Genomic DNA, 17,637 nt, shown 5'->3' with positions numbered 1-17,637 from the left:
TGTCTTCACAGAATAGAGTTGAGTGTCTTGTCCAGAATGAGGATCACCTGGGTCAGCACCAGCAGCCCAGGGTTCATTGGTATCATCAGGGTCTGTATAGACAGGATAGCTGTACTCATCCTCATCATCGCCCTCCCCAGCGTCCACATCAGAGTAAGTGGGCGAGACATCATGAGTCTGTGGAGAAAGTGGTTCCACAAGGACAGGAGTGGAAGCAGAGTCTTTCTTTCTTTTTAGAGGAATCTTGTAGGACTCCATTGGTTGTTCCGGGGCAATTTTCCGCTTGTGGAGGGAAAGTCTGCCCGTTTCGGCATCAATAAAATGTTCTTGTTGTTCATCTACCGAAGATTGCCGATGCTTCAAGGTGGACACCACCGTCGACGACTTCGGCACCGAGGACACCTTCTCGGGGATGCTGGCGACCGCTTTAGGGGTGAAAGCCTTCGGCGCCACCTTTGGCGGCAACGTGAAGTGAATGGGCGTTGACGCCTTGTGAGGTTTCTCGACCGGCTTCGGAGGTGGAGGATCTCTTGGTCCGACCACCGAGGCCTTCTCCCTGATGCGCTGTAGGTCCGTCACCTGCTTGGTGAAAGCGGCGGACTGGCGCGCCGAGTCGACGGGATCCTTCGAGGCCCCACTAGGAGTGGACTCTCGGGGTGCGCCTCTCTTGGCCTCGTCCTGTTGACGCGGAGTCTCGAGAACCTTCGGGTCACAGACTTATTCGGCTCGACCACCTTGACTTGAGCCTTCGTCTCCACAACACCCTTCTGCTTCTTCGGCGCCGAGGGCTCCGAGGCCTTGGATCCGACCAAAGTAATGTGCACTTTCGGTTTCGAGGCGGGCACCTGCGCTGTTTCTTGTGTCGAGACCGTATGTTTCACTTTCGGTTTCGATTTTCCAGGGTGCGGCTCAATAGCAATGTCCGTGGCTGAGCCCGAAGGCGGGGCCGTAGAACCCATTGTAAGATCTTGGGTAAGGCCTAGTGGCGATCCCTCGACCTGAGCCTTATGAATCGGTACGGCCCCAGTGTCAGAGCGAGGTAGCTCTTCGTCCGAGCTATCCTCCATGGCCCCGTCGTCGTCCCCTACCTCGTCGACGACTTCTTCAGCTTCGAACATTTCGGCGTCCGCGTCGTAGTCGACGTCCGACGCGGGATTCGACAGGTTGTCACCGATGTCCCTGGTAGCTTCTTCCTCGACATCCCTGGCATCGAAAATGTCCGCAGGTGCCGGTGCAGTGTGCTGGGCCTCCTGGCGCGCAGCGCGTCGATGCTTAAGAGTCTTCTTGGACCTGAAGCGGGAACAAGCCATGCAACTGGCTTCATCATGGTCCGGCGACAGACACTTGTTGCACACCGGGTGGACGTCGATGTGGGGATACTTTGAGTTGCAGACTCTTGAACGGACTTCGGTCCATGATGAACAGTTGGATAGGGTCTGAGGCGTCGACTGGGCCCTCCGCGCCGAAAGCACGCCGGTGTATGGAATCCGGCTCAGAACCGAGCTGGAAGAGTTAGGCACCGAACACAAGACTATACCGACGAAGAAACTAAAGACCTTGTGGTCTTAAGAAAAGTTCTTTATCGATTCCGACTAGAGGGAAAGACATCCGAACCCAATGGCGGAAAAAAACCAATCTGAGGATGGAGTCGATGCCCATGCGCACTGTAGTCCAGGGGAGGAGCCACCTATCTCGTGATCCTTCGAAGACTCCTCCAGGACAACAATGTGCGATCATCCGGACCCAACACTAGGCGGCGATCTATGCACAGATATGAATTCAGCAGCCCACATGCCTCGAACTTATAATTGGACCCAAGTTACTAACAGATAATATGGCCATTGTGGTACGGTTAAGTTCAAGGCGAAAAAGAAACTTTGAGGTGACACATGCACTAGATGTACAGGGATGAAACTGGGTGGTCTACAAAGTGATGCACCCAGACTATTTGAGCAGAATTTTTCTACAACATTACTAGGACCAGAAATACTCGATGTAGAAGACCATCAAATACCTCTAAATAGGATTTTAGAAGAATGTTCCTCAATAAGGGAGATTGCAGCCTGCCTATTAACAGTTATCTCCAAAAAAACAAAAGTGATCAACTGCTGAATGGCACTATCTGAAAATGCCTAAGTGATAGCAGAGTTGCTCTGAGACAGTACCAACTGAAATAGTTCTAGAAAAAAATAGTAGATGTTAGAAACTTTGCTGGACATAAATACTGCATTTCAACAAGTCTGTGAATGTTAAACGTACACACTATAGTGTATGTTACATATAACTTGTGCTGCAAATAACTTGGGTTTTAATCATCTGCCTCCAAAACGCTACTCCTCATCTTGTCAATGTACATTTCATGTACTTATTTATTCTGGGACACACTAGGCTTAAGTTCTGTATTTGGCTAGAAAGAAGCATCATAGGAAGAGTAATTTCTAAGAAAACGGGGGATACTAATGTTCAGAAAGCCCAACCAGTTCATGCTATGGCGATGGGTGGTGCTTTAGGATACCTTGGGGCCTAGTAAGAAGCATACACAGTGCTGCATAGGTGCAACACTATCAGTTATATAGATCAATATAAATTTACAATGCGAACAATATCACTTTAAGACATTCGTTCTTTCTGAGTTTATGGCAACAGATAACCCTTTAAGTCTGAATAAACTTTCCAGGATGCACTTACCACTTCTTGGTCCAGGCGGGTCACCATGTCTTCCAGCTTTTGATGACCTTTCTTCAGATCTTCTTCTGTTCGTTTCAATGCATTCAGCTCTGCTTGTGCACGATCCATTTCTTCCTTCATCCTCCACCTCAGTTTATCACTGACTGCTGAAATGAGTGAAGCACGAATGGTATCCTCGCTGATGGTGCCATCACGACTTGGACCTGTTGAACAAACAAAACATACACTTAGTCACTTGTTGTCAACTACTCATTTGAACACTTATTGCAAATTCTTCCTCTAAACACACAGACAACCATTAATCACTGTCCTGTCAATCAGGCCATTTATTCCAAAACATTCACCCTGTGAGGGACTTCCGGATTGCGTGCTTGGGCTATATTCTATTTCACAGACCACATCGAAGAAAATACTTATCCGTGACAGTCACATATTCTGGTATGCGTGCACATTATCGTCCTTTATGCCACTTGGCAGACATATTCTAGATTTAAAGAGGTAGCTTTTATAAAGCTACCGTGTGCTAAAACTATTTCTTGCATAAAATTAAAAAGATGCAACATATGCAGAAAATTCTTACAGAGAGAAAAACACTGCACTGTGCATAAAACTCCCAGGCTCACCCTACCATCACAGAGGCATTTGCTTATGCACTCGAGTGCCAGTTTCTTTTATTACTTCAATAAGGCAATAGGTACTTAGAGAAGGGCTCTAAAACCAGTCTTCCAGTAAGGATGCAATAGCATCATAAATCAAGTAAGGATTTCCAAAGGAAAGGAAAATGTTACTTACCTCGCATGCATCTATTCGTATCTTGTAGTTTTTGCTTAAAGTTGTTCGAATCAATGGGTTTCCAGTGGCTCAACACTTAACAGGCACTGAGCATGGGCATTAACTTTATTATTAAAACGTTTTTCGCTCAGCACATGAGCGTATTTGTGGTCTGTGTGTGCTATTTGTGTAAGGATTAAATGAGGAGGAGAAGGAGCAGGGCAACTGACACTGGCTCCCATGGAGGTGGGTGGCAGCATGTGAATCTACGGGCACTACACACTACAAAAAGATGCTTACCAGGGAATTAACATTTTCTGTCCATAAATGTGTGGCTGTAGAATCACAGGCTCTGCAGAGACTGTAAAGCAGTACCCAATAAATGCGATGGTTAACCATTGAAGGATGCAGAAGTCTGAAGTAAGCTTCAAAAGCCTGCTTGGCCAACTCTAGGGTGCTGGTGAACTAAAATATCTACACAACGCTGTTTAGTAAAACTATGTGGAGTTACCCATGTACCTGCCTTTGAAAATATCAGCTTTACGAGTGACGAGAATCAAAGCACGGCCCGGCCGCTTGCAGCTCCTTTCTCAAAGCCGCAGTGAGCTGTTGTTTACTTAAGAGAGCACTAACATTCAGAAAGATGGTAACTAAGTGGGCACGCTCTTTAGGAACATATTCCAAATTCAAAAATGTGTATTTTACTAATATGCAGAAGCATGTCACCTTAGTCCATCAGACTAGATCAGTGCATTGAGAAGTATTCTTTTTTAAAAGGGTTAGTTTTCAAAAATTAAAGTAGAAACAATCATGCCTCCCTATTCTTGACAAGAGGCAAACCAATTGTTATGTGAGCCCTCTGGGTCGCCAGGGTTGTTATTTTACATGGACAACATTGTAGCTAACGAAATCAAACAAAGTGAAGGTTTTGTACTGCACACATCCCAAACTCGTGTATTTCACGGTGCTTTTATTTGTCATTATGAAGAAATAGGCAAAGTGAAATAAAACATCCGCCAAAGATTATACAATTTTGTCAAGTTAGGAAGCCAGGATTGAATGCACGTTTTCTGGTTTCACATTTTGCAATTCTATTTTATTTTCAATTCAATAATCAAGTTATTACTTATTTACATTTGACTCTCCAAAAGAAGCAATAGCAAGTAGAGAAGGCTTACCCCAAGGTGCAGTGGAGGGATAGCGATTCAGATACAGCAAAATACAGTATTGTCAAATACATGCGTATTCTAGACACTAGGGGCTTAATTTGGATAACCTCGTGGCTCACTGAGCACAACATGTAGATGCTTGACTTCCCAACACTCACTTTACCCCTTCACCCCCCACAAAGCCTCATTCCCATTCTGCTGGCATCAATGCGGCCCTCGGGCACAACATAGACCATACTTTGTAGCCCCGGAAAAGTGTTTGTGAGTACCCAAGGGATATAGGAATATTTCCTAAGCAAGCCTTTGTTGAACCTTTCTTGGTAGTGTGTGTCTTAGGAGGGATCGGCAGTGGTCTTTTGACTTTGTGGTAGCAGATTTAGATACTTTTAACCATTTACCTAATTATGCCAACTTTATGTATTGCCTGACCATGAAAGAGGTTAGAAAAACAGCAAACAGTTGCTGAGTTTTACAAAAAGGTTAGTTCTGTCAATAAAATACTTAAGTGTGTTTAACATCCAATGTATGCAGAGGTATTTCAGCTACAGAGTATGTGTGAGGAAAAAGACTGGGAGCTCAATTGTTTGGTTGAAGTGGAACAGAAATATGACTTTAGGTTGGAACGTAGGGTTAGTCTTAAAGACGACCCTATCAATTTGTAAGGCTCTTGCTAGGTAAGAACGATTCTCTTCCAGGGGATACTCATCAATAGTCATAAGCACTGAATAGTCCCGCCCTCGTGCGGGGACCCCGGAGCAATAGCTAATAATATGTATATATATATATATATGCACATATAAACACACATAAAATAACTATATATATGCAGACGATGAGATGTCAAAAATGAAGACAGAGCTGGGATGATTACCTTACCAATATGCCCGAAAATGTAATAGCTACAAGGAAAGACACTTTCCAAGAGAGGAACTGTAATGATAGTGAGGTTGTAAACAGGAGCAGTTGGGACCTTGGGTGAAATAACTCTTTTGAAGCATCCCATAAAGACTTATTGATGGGAATTCTAAATAGTGAAGAATGTTCCCTAGTAAGTAACTGACCACAGTCGCAAAGTGTAGGTGTATAGATGTGTGAGCTAACCCTAACTTCCGAAGGTGAAGTAGGTAGCAGACAAAGTCCTGGAAAGCGGGTTTAAGAGGGTTGATTTGTTTCTAAATACAATAGCAGACAAACATTTTCCCCTTATCCATATAACAAGTGCAGGTAGCAGGTGTGCAAGTTGCTTTGGGGATGTCCATGCACTTGAGGCAAACTGTGGTAAGAAATCTTTTAGACCTCAGGTGTCAGATTGCTAGGTTTAACAGTCTGGGTTCTGGGTGTCTTATCCTGCCTTGGTTTTGGATGAGAAGGTCCAGCCTGTTGGGGAGCTTCTCATGGGGAGTGACAGACATCGCAAGGTGTGTTCAGAACAGATGATTGTCTGCCCAAGGTGGGAACTATGAAAATGAGTGATGGGTGGTTGCCAGAGCTTCGTTACCATTAATGGAAGAGATGGGGAGGAGGAAAAGTGTAGGCAAATATCCCTGACCAGTTCTTCCATAGATCATTGTCCTTGGAATGTAGGTGTGGGAACCTGGAGGTGAAGCTTTGGTATTTTCTGCTTTTGTGTGTGGAGAACAGGTCTATATGTAGAACGGCCAAAGGATGGCATTATGGGAGCAGGACGTGTGGCTGAAGATGCCACTCAGACTTGTTGATGCATCCTCCTCAGCAGGTCTTCAAAGTCAAAATCAACTCCTGGAAGATACTATGCTAGAAAGTGTATCTGATGGTGTATGGACCAGGGCCATATGCATTTACTGTGCTAACACAGAGTGCTGTCGAGAGTGGGTGCTCTGTTGCTCTGTAGGTAATACATAGCCGTCAGACTGTCTGTTTTGAATGCCTACTTTGCCCTGTATTTGCTGAAATAGTGTGGCCAATAGCTAATAGCTCCAGGTGATTGATGTGGAGACCTGTTTGGTGAGGAGGCCACAATCCATGTAGTGTCATGCTTTGTAGATGCGCCCCCATCACCCAGAGAGAGCGGGGCACTTGTGGAATGAGGTTCTACGTACGGCCTACCCTACAACAAGGTTACTGCTTTTCCACCACTGAAAACAGTGATGGGTATTGGTCTTATTAACACTGTATCTTCCCAGTAACCCACCGCCTGTGATCACTGTGCAGACCGGCACTCCTGCAGTTGATGCATGTGGAACCTGCCATGGGAACTATGACTATGCAAGAGGCCATCAAGCCCTGGAGGCGCATTATAGTTCTGACAGTGAGTGAATGATTTGACTAAAAAAGAGGGAGCACTTTTTGATGTTTTGGGTACGCCTTGCTGGTGACGTTATTTAGGATGGATCTAAGAAACGGATGACTTTGGAGGAGTTGGAAATGGGACTTGGTGGTATTTATGGTAAATCCCAAGATGTGGAGGAGGGAGATGGTGGCTTGTATGTGGGCTTAGCCCTTTTGCCTGCCTGCATTCTTGATCAGACAATTTTATAGATAGGGGGACACACGAGTGCCCTTCTGAGGAGAGGAGCTATCACTGCTAGACATTTTGTGAAGACTCTTGAGGCTGCAGTGACACTGAAAGGTGGGACTTTGAATTGTTAGAGTTGGCAACTTACCATGAAGCTGAGGTAGCATCAATGAGCTGTGTGAACAGGTATATGAAAGATGACGTCATTGAGGTCTAATGGTTAGAAGCTTCCTTGCCGGACAAACCATGTAGGAAGTGATGAAGCGGGCTTCAGGAAATATTTTATTCTGACTCGTGGATTCAATTCCCCATAACATGAACTAATCAATTAATGAGCTGTTGCATGATTTGTTTAATTAACACAACCTAGATTAAGTTTGCACCACACATATACACGCGGGAAACTAATTACATGTGCTCTTGTTGCATTTGCAAGTCTGTTTTTGTAACACATGATTAATATTGTCTTGTTTGTTATGTCTGTCCTATTGTCTTTGTCACTAGTAATATGCGGCTGATCATTCATGGCATGTGCTTTTTATATGTGCTTACATGTATGTCCTATGTTGTGGTTGTCTGTCTGTGTATCATTTAATTATCTTTTTATTCTTTCAGAAACATAAAGCTGGATTATATGAAGAATGGTAGATATTTTATGTGCTGCTTTAAATGTTTGCTTTTGCTAAATGTCTTTTTATTAGTGGGTTAATTAATAATTAGCAAGGGATAGGGTGGTACAGAAGGGTTTGCTTTACCTGAATTAATCACTCTTTTTGTGTTTGTTTAAATATTAGCTCAAGAGTGAGATGAGGTCTAGTCTCTCTTTTTGAAGAAAAGTTGGTCGGCCTGAACTGAGCAGAAGCTGGAGCCAAGTGTACACGTTTGGAATCTTTCCATGCGGAGTTTGTTGAACTTACTTCTTAAAAGGATTATGGCTCTAACTTTTGAAAAAAAAGAGGCTTTAACAATGGAGCTTGTTTTCATGGACTGCTCTGGATGTTCTTTTACAAGGCCGAGGAAGTGACAGGCATAATTCTGCCGAGCTTTTGGTGAAAGTCAGATTGGTAACTTTTTTTGTTGCAAAGTTCGGAAGCTGATGTCACTCTATGTCAATGGACAATGGCATGGTGACGTGCTTATTCTCTGGACTGGTAGCTGTGGTGGCCTGACAGCCATCAACCAATCACAGTGCTGAACTTTTCTAAAAAATAACATTTAGTTAAATTTGAGAGCAAAAATGATATAAAATTGGTACTCTTGAAGGGTTTGGGGCTGTCTGTTCCAGAGGGGCGAAGTGCTGTCCGATTGCCTTGGGATTGATTGTAAACATTCAACTGTTTATTATTTGTTTCTCTTTCAGGTCAGAAAACTAACTTAGAGAATATGATTTATGTTTTCTTAAGTTCATTATTTTGATCAATTCTAATTTGACAGCAGACATTGTGCCAGTGTTAATGCAACTTGAATTAATAAAACTAAATGTTTGATTTTAATAAAGAGAGTTAATAAAGATTATTCAATTATGAATTTTAAAAATAAACTTTTTAAAAATGACAAGCTGGTCTTGTTTATTGTAGATAGTTTATAGCTTAAAATCTAACAACATATTGATCTATTCACCTCATGATTTAGCTGTTCTATGTTTCTTATGGGCCTGGTATTTAAGTGTGATAGTGGATTGTGACATCATTTATAAAGAATTTTAGTTGCTGCGCTGGATCAATTTGGTAGCTTCAGACGGTTATATGTTGTTTTTTACATGCATGTTACATATATGTTGGTATAGACATAGGATTGATGTTTAACAAATGTTACGTTTTTTGATTATGTCAGATTGTTATATGTAGTCTTAAGGAATTTTTCCAGCAGTGTGAAAAATTTCTGGTTAATTGCCGGCAAGGTAGTGTGACTAGAAGAGTTACACAGTGCATTTGTCTGTTTCAAAATTGTGGTATAGAATATATCACGTGTTGTGGACGTACAACACAAGTTTAGGGTCCTTAGATTGCATGGTTAAATGTATAGTGAGGATTGCCTATGAAATTGTAGCATTAGGCAGAGGGACCTGGTGAGCCTGTTATAAAGCTTTCTGTGAAAAGAGTAGTAGGATTTATCCAAGCTTGAGTGAAGGGTGAGATAGTGACGTCTATTCTTATCAACGCTTGACGTTTTCTGTGGTTGGTTCAAGTCCTGCCAAGAATTTGTGTGTGTGCATGATTAGGGTTTTCTTGTTTGAAAGTGTGTGAATGGTTTGTAAACTGAAGGGTAGGGTAGGAATTACTCTATTTGCAATTGAAACTATTCTGTGAGAATAGCGTCGTCTATTCCACGCTGAGAATACTTGAATGAATGTTTAAAATGTCTTTTTATTAGTGGGTTAATTAATAATTAGCAAGGGATTGGGTGGTACAGAAGGGTTTGCTTTACCTGAATTAATCACTCTTTTTGTGTTTGTTTAAATATTAGCTCAAGAGTGAGATGAGGCCTAGTCTCTCTTTTTGAAGAAAAGTTGGTCGGCCTGAACTGAGCAGAAGCTGGAGCCAAGTGTACACGTTTGGAATCTTTCCATGCAGAGTTTGTTGAACTTACTTCTTAAAAGGATTATGGCTCTAACTTTTGAAAAAAAAGAGGCTCTAACAAAGGAGCTTGTTTTCATGGACTGCTCTGGATGTTCTTTTACAAGGCAGAGGAAGTGACAGGCATAATTCTGCCGAGCTTTTGGTGGAAGTCAGATTGGTAACTTTTTTTGTTGCAAAGTTTGGAAGCTGATGTCACTCTATGTCAATGGACAATGGCATGGTGACGCGCTTATTCTCTGGACTGGTAGCTGTGGTGGCCTGACAGCCATCAACCAATCACAGTGCTGAACTTTTCTAAAAAATAACATTTAGTTAAATTTGAGAGCAAAAATGATATAAAATTGGTACTCTTGAAGGGTTTGGGGCTGTCTGTTCCAGAGGGGCGAAGTGCTGTCCGATTGCCTTGGGATTGATTGTAAGCATTCAACTGTTTATTATTTGTTTCTCTTTCAGGTCAGAAAACTAACTTAGAGAATATGATTTATGTTTTCTTAAGTTCATTATTTTGATCAATTCTAATTTGACAGCAGACATTGTGCCAGTGTTAATGCAACTTGAATTAATAAAACTGAATGTTTGATTTTAATAAAGAGAGTTAATAAAGATTATTCAATTATGAATTTTAAAAATAAACTTTTTAAAAATGACAAGCTGGTCTTGTTTACTGTAGATAGTTTATAGCTTAAAATCTAACAACATATTGATCTATTCACCTCATGATTTAGCTGTTCTATGTTTCTTATGGGCCTGGTATTGATTGGTAAGTGTGATAGTGGATTGTGACATCATTTATAAAGAATTTAGTTGCTGCGCTGGATCAATTGCCATAGAGGACTGCAGTGGTCCAGTTCATTGGTTTGCCCTGAATAAGGATTGAGTTGAGGTCTAACACCCAAACAATATGGGTGACGACGGTGGACGACTCCTACTATTACTGTGGGTCACTTCCTGTACCATTCCAACTACACCTTTTAACTCTTTACCACCAATATATATATCATGGCCCTGAAATATTCCTAGAACCTAAGCCCTATTCCAGGTACTCAATACTTTCATCAACACCAAAGCCTGTAACTTGGAAGAAGCGCCAAACCAGATTCTACGTGACAGTATTGCAGAATACCTCTCACAAAAATTGATAACATATACAACAAAATAACTGCAACCATCAGCTCTTGCTCAGTGTAGGAAGGTGGCTACCTGACTATGGTTACCCCAGATTTTTTGCCTTGTGTTTAGCTGGTTTTCGACTTAGTTGGCCTGGTTCCCTGCTAATCAGGGTCCCAGGCTATCTGCTCTCTCTGTAAAATGGATTCCATGTACACTAGGTGCATAACTAGATTGGCTTGGGTCACCTTATCAGCCCCTGTACAGAGCACTATAGGTGCCCAGGGCATAGGTGCATCCAAGGCCTACCAGGGGCTGCAGCATATCTTTTGCCACCCCTGGCTGGCTATCTAAAATTGACACAACTGGCTGATCACTCAGCTGGGGCAAGGTGGTGTAATCACCCCTTGCTTAGATATAGTATGCCTATATCTAAACCTATCTGGACACATATAAACCTGTGAGCCACTCCTATGGCAGGCCTTAACAATCCTGAAGGCAGAGTGCGTGGTTTAATGTGAGATGGTGCTTTAGCATGAGCTGAGCCTGTCTGCAGCTGTCGGGACCAATTCCCTTAGCTGTTCCGGGATAATGCCAAACCATATACTATTAAGTGCATTATAATCCTCGCGGTTATATGTCAACTTTGGTTTGGCTTTATCAAAACATGTCGTGTAAGGTGTCATACGAATTGGAATACTACCCCCTCGCCAGTCCTCGCGACGGGGGTAGCATTCCACCCCTCTAGAGGGGACGACATGTTACTTTTGCTAAAACGCGGTTGATTTTTAAAAGAGCCTCAGATCCACAAAATGGATGCTTCTGCCACAGACACATGTCTGACCTCATGTTGCTGACCGAAACTCAGCAGAGGAGGCCTGGACAAAGGCTTTCCTGTCACAGGGAGGTGTCACACCACCCCAGACAGGAGTTAGTGGATTGTAGCAGGGAGGTTTGAAAGAAACCAGACAGTGCCTGGGGAGCACAAGGCTTCCCCTTGCATAATCCGGTCAAACCGGTTCTGGGGCATCCCAGCCCCAGCTCCAGTGTGACCTGGACAAAGGAAAGGGGGTGTAACCGCCCCCTTCCTGGTCCCACCCATAGGGAGGGACCTAGCAGGAGATCCACCCCTCAGATTGGAATAAGAGTGGGAGCAGTGCCAATGCAACTCAGATCATCCTGAAATCACCTTTAAACTAAGAAGACGACTGGACTTCGACTTTCTGATGAATAGAAGACTGAAGAGCATCTCCCTTGTGGCCTAGGAGGGGCCACCCTGTGAACACAGGCACCACCCAGCACCTCGATGTCTGCTTTGCCGCCGCCTCCCGCCGGAGCCCGAGTGCAAAGCCTGACAAGACCCAGCTTTCCAGACTTCTCCCAGCCCGATCCACAGTCCCTGCAAAGAAGGGACCCGTGGAGGCACCGAGAGACGTGGGAGCAGACATCTTGAAAGACCCCCGAGACGCTGACTGCGCAGCACCCGAGGCACTCTCGACTCTGTGCTTTGGGGTTTGAGAAGCCCCACAATCGAGCAGCATTTGCACCAAAGATCAGCCCTCCAGCATCTCCACGATCTGCGTGGGGCCCTTTTGTTTTGTGCCACTCGACTCGCAATCCCGGCCACTTGTCACGTGGTCAGCGGCCATCTTGGCGACGAAACCTACAATTTACACTGTGGGTCTGGTTGCTCCAGACCTGCCCTCGCTCCTGTAGAAAGGAGTACCCGCTCTGACCTTGCTGGTCCGAGTAATAAGCCTTTTTCACTTTCCCTGTGGCTTGCATTAGCCAAGGCTTATTTGCTTCAATCGAGTTGCCGACACCACCATCAGCTAGAGCCTTCGAGGGACAGCTCGTGATCGACTCCTGGACGTCCTTGACCTCTTCGTGTCCACGTGGCTGCAGAGAGAAGCAACACCTCATCACCTGTTTGCACCCGACTTTGCCTGGTTCCAACCTGGTTCCACGGTGGTCACTGGTCAGTGACTTTGAACATTGTCCCCTCTGCTTTCAGGTCTTCACCACTTCAGATCCACCCTTGGATCCACCGGACACTTCTGCTTCCCATCGCCTGCAGCATCTTCAGCTCCAAGCGCCAAGAACCTGCGTGTCAAAACCCGACGCCACTTCGACCCTGTGCACCCACTTCCTGTGGGTGAGGTAACATTGCAACGCCGGTGTTCCTACACTGGTACACACCTCTAGGGTCTGTGTCTTAAGTTTTGTTCCTCTAGGTTCAGCGGAAGTATCTTTAAACTCACTTTGTGTAACTTTTACGCACCATTGACATTGCATTGGTGCAAGCCGCACTTTCCGCGCTACACCCGAATTCCGTGGGCTACTCCCGACTTCAGCATTGCTAGTCCTGACTGCTCCCAGCGATTCTCTAGGCCCTAGGCCTAACCACTGTTCGATTGGTATCTCTTATACCATTTTTTTAGTATATGGTCTGAGTGGCCACCCGCCCTCATCCATAATTGTGCAACTTTGTATGTTATACTGTGCTTTTGATTTAACGCTTGTGGCCCTTTCCTCATAAAGAGTACTGGGGATTAATTTAGTAATAAACACATATATTTTTATAATATATACTTGTGTGGTGTCCTTTCATTTGATTACAGGATTGTATGTAGAAAAACAGCTCGCTTAACACGACCTCTTAAGATAAGCCTTTAAGGCTGCTTAGTCCATGCTACCACTAGGATAGCTTGTCTAACAAGGTTGACTTACAACCAGACACCTTTGGGGTTTGTTTGGACTGATACCAAGTGGTTCCAGAATTGGAAACACTACATATCAGGCCAACTTCTCACACTCAGGGACGTGGCTTAGGCGCCGATGGGGATGGCGGCGTGAGCCTGTAGCTCCGCGCCTGATCCCAGCATTTATCCTGCTTATCCCTCCTGCACGCTGCTCTCGATGCAGGCGAACTGAGGGGAACATCGGGGGAAGCTGAGGCAGTCCTTTTCGGCGAAGCGGTGGACCCGGCGACGTTAGAAGGGCTGTTTGAAGCTCGGAGGAGCTGCGCCCTGAATGCAAGATGGCGGCGGCCCCGAACGGAGAAGAAGAGCAACGGGGAGTGGAGCTGCGGAGACGCATGGCAGGACTGGATTAACAGCACGGAGGGACAGCGAAGCAGGAGACATCACCACCGGAGCGCAGGGGAAAGGTTCTGAGGACAGCTGGAACCACGCTGTGGCTCCAGAACGCAGTGCACGGGGTCGGGGCAGCAGCTTCCTAAGATGGCGGCCGCAAGGTGAATGTTCTAAGCCCCAAAGTGGCCCGCAGGGATTGCTATGGAGAGGAGGCTGACTGCTGCCTATTGAGGCTTTGAGGCAAAGGAGGCGCCGAATCAGGTGGAGGCGGCCGGCAGTCGGCGGCATCTACTGCTTACGGGCTGGGACCGGGTGGCGGCTTCCAGCAGGGATACCGGCAAAGACTCTGTGCCCCTGAGGAGAGCGGCGAACAGCGGACGACACTGGGGGCAGGCTGGAGACGGCGGGCTGTGGGTCGCTGAAAACCCCGTCCCGGTAAGAGCGCGCAAAGAGCCTGGACCCGGTGGGGTGAATAGTGGTGATGAACGGAGCTGGAGTGCAGACTGTTTGAGCAGCCCGGGTTAACAGAAGGAGGACACTCGGCGGCGCGGGATGGTGGCAATAGATTGGCGGCATTGTTGAACCGCGCTGGGCTGATTACTGGGTCTCAGCAGGCACTAAGGGGACCTGACCTGCACGAACACTATAGCTGTCCCCAAGCTGAACTGTAGCGACTCTGAGTGGGACCTCTGCTGATCGCAAGCCGAGGAGGAGCACCAGAGTGCATTAAGGTCGCGCGCCATTGGCCCCCACTTCGAGAGCGGCGAAGAACTACTAAGGAGGTTAAGCTGGCCGCCAGAGCGGAGGGAGCGCTAGGCTGTGAGACCCGCTGAGACTAAGGATCTGGGTCTTGGAGTACTTGCGCCCGGGTTGCTGAGTGCCGGGTAAGCTTGTGGCCGGGATCCTGTGGAGGACAGCAGTGCGGCTGAGAGGTGAATAGGGTTGGCACGAGAAGTTGGGTGCTAGGAGAGGAGTGACACCTGAACTACTACTAACTTGAAGGTCTGAAGGGTGGTTCATCGGCCGAGGTTGGTGCGGAGGAGTGCTGCGGATAGCTCGAGCGCCTGGAGTGGGGCCAGTGTGCGGAGGGGCAGTCAGGGGAGCAGCAGATAGCTGGCTGAAGAAGTGCCTGCCTGGCGCCGCACGACTGCGGGGAGAGTTGAAGATACCTGTAGCAGAGGCGGGGGCCCTAATGGCCGAGATGGCCACGAATACTCGAGGGATGGCGCAGAAACAGGGACAGGATCAAGCGAAAGGGCTGGAAGACGACGGTAGTGCCCCAATCGACCCAGAGGGAATAGCACGGGAATTGAGGTTGAACAAACGCCTGGATGGAATACTTGATGCCATAACGGCGACCAAAGAGGCCCTACATCAGGACATTGCTCAGGTCGCAACGGGATTGGGTCTCTTAAGAGCTGATCATTCCAAGCTGGCGGACAGGGTGAAGGAGAATGAACTACTGCTTCAGGATCTTAAGCCGGCGGTGGACACGGTGACTGATGTGCTAGATCGCCTGGCAACACTAGAAAAGAGAGCGGAGGATTCCGAAAGTCGTAATCGGAGAAACAACCTGCGAGTAGTAGGCCTGCCAGAAAAGGCGGAAGGGGATGATGCGGTCTCCTACATGGAGGACTGGTTCAAGACGGTAGTGGCCCCGGAGGGCCTATCCCCCTTTTTCTCCTTGGAAAGAGCGGATAGGGTTCCGGCCCGGCCTCCCCTGCCGGGTCGCCCGCCTCGGCCGGTGGTAGTCAAGGTACTGCACTTTAAAGACAGAGATTTGTTGATACAGCGGGCACGCTCAATGGGTCCTTTCCAGGTGGAGAATAGTGCGGTCACGATCTTCCCAGACTACACCCAGGAAGTTCAGAAACGCAGGGCTTCGTATCTATCCGTGAAAAAAGAACTTCGGGATGAAGGAATACAATATTCTCTGCTCTTCCCCGCTAAGTTGCGAGTGATTCTGGATGGGACGACACACTTCTTCCAAACTCCTGATGAAGTGTGGACTTGGCTTGAATCATACAGGGCCGGCACGGATGGAAGAGGAAGGGGAGAGCGAGGAAAGCAGAAGCCTACCCAGGTGCGCAAATCGAAGCGCATCCGCAAGCGCAACAAAACCCAGAAGACGCTGCAGGGAACCCAAATGGCGGCGGATAAAAGAGGGGCTCTGGTGGCGACGGCAGTGATCACAGGCTCGCAACAAGAGGGGCAGCCGATGGGCTCTGACTCAGAGGGAGGGGAAGGGAAATCTGGAGCGGATCTCTCAGATGTAGACAGTCCAGGGGGACCGCTGGTTACTCCCCAAACAGCTGATGGGATTTTTTAATGAGTGACACCGCCGGGAGTGGACTATGCTTGGCTGACCCTGACGGTACCGCTGAACTGGTAAACTAAAAGACTGCTGGTATTGTGGCGACCCTGACGGTACCGCTGAACTGGTAAACTAAAAGACTGCTGGTATTGTGGCGAACTATCGCATGGGGTCGTGGGCTCGGGTGGGGACAAGGTCTGCCTCCTGTTGGCCCTGGACCACCCTCCTATTGCCCTTAAGGCCGCCTGTGGTGGCGACTACAGAATAGTGTTGTGCGTGTTATAATGGAAGTTTGGATGGGGGCTGATAATGTGTTATTGGGTCCTGTTCTGGGGGGGTGGGGCAGGGGAGTTGTAAGGGAGTTTTGTGTGCGGGGTCAAGCTGTAATGATGTGGGCAGTCGAGAGCGGTTGTTGGGGCGAATGAGGGACGTTCACAATGGGGGCATTATCTGATTTAAAATATCTCACATGGAACGTCCGTGGCCTTCGAACCATGTCAAGGCGGTATAAGGTGCATACATACTTGGTGAGGCGTGGTATTCAGATAGCACTGTTACAAGAAACACATCTCACCAAACAGGAGTGTATTGCTCTGCAGAGGCGTTGGCGGGGCCAGGTATTTGGCACGGCCTATTCAGCATATGCGAGAGGGGTGCTGATATGGGTGAGGGCGGGAATCCCTTTCCAGGCTACGAACCATTTAGTGGATCCTGAAGGTAGATTTGTGGCAGTGGAGGGGAGATTGTTCGGCCGTGACATGGTTTTGTGTAGTGTGTATGCCCCAAATGTGGACCAAGCCCGCTTTTTTTAAGGACTAACTGGTTCCTTAGCTCACTATCTGGCAGGACCGGTGATACTGGGAGGGGAGGGCGGGGAAGACATCAATTCCATTGTAGACGTTTCAATGGACAGATCGCACCCACCATTAACTGATTCCCCAGTACGTAGGCTTGCTAGGCATAGGAAAGATTGGCAGGAGAGATAGGGCCTTATGGATGTATGGCGAGGGCACCACCCGGACCGCAGAGATTATTCCTTTTTCTCAGCAATACACGATTTACACGTGCAAATAGATTCTATGCTGTGTAGTGGGCCAATAGCTGCCATGGTGAAGCATACGGAATATTAAGCTAGGACCATATCCGATCATAATCCTCTGTTGGTGTCTGTTCAGTGGCAGAAGGTAAGATCAGCGGTCCCCACATGGCGGTTGCAGCCCGATACGCTGGAGGATCAGGTGTTCAGCGATAAGGTCCGGGAGGGTATCGAGCATTACTTTGGTGAGAATGAGGGAACGGCTACCTCTAGGTCAGTGGAATGGGATGCATTCAAGGTGGCGAGGGGGTTATGCATTGGTAAGTCCTCGGGTGAAAGAACGACGGTCCTGGCTGACGTGGAGAGGCCGGAGGGTGCACTGAG

The 17,637-nt window shown here is 46.9% G+C and overlaps 1 protein-coding gene across 1 annotated transcript in view; it reads right to left on the bottom strand.

Annotated features, from left to right (window-relative positions):
* TSG101 (tumor susceptibility 101) overlaps positions 1-17,637 on the bottom strand; it is a 282,391-nt gene that overhangs the window by 67,756 nt on the left and 196,998 nt on the right. The window contains exon 8 of the mRNA XM_086956058.1: positions 2,689-2,891. Coding sequence (XP_086812184.1) covers positions 2,689-2,891 — 203 coding nt within the window. The remainder of the gene's footprint in view (positions 1-2,688; positions 2,892-17,637) is intronic.

The sequence above is a fragment of the Lissotriton vulgaris genome, chromosome 2_1 (assembly GCF_964263255.1).
Source record: "Lissotriton vulgaris chromosome 2_1, aLisVul1.2, whole genome shotgun sequence".
Taxonomy (NCBI): domain Eukaryota; kingdom Metazoa; phylum Chordata; class Amphibia; order Caudata; family Salamandridae; genus Lissotriton; species Lissotriton vulgaris.
This window is presented reverse-complemented; position numbering and strand designations above follow the sequence as displayed.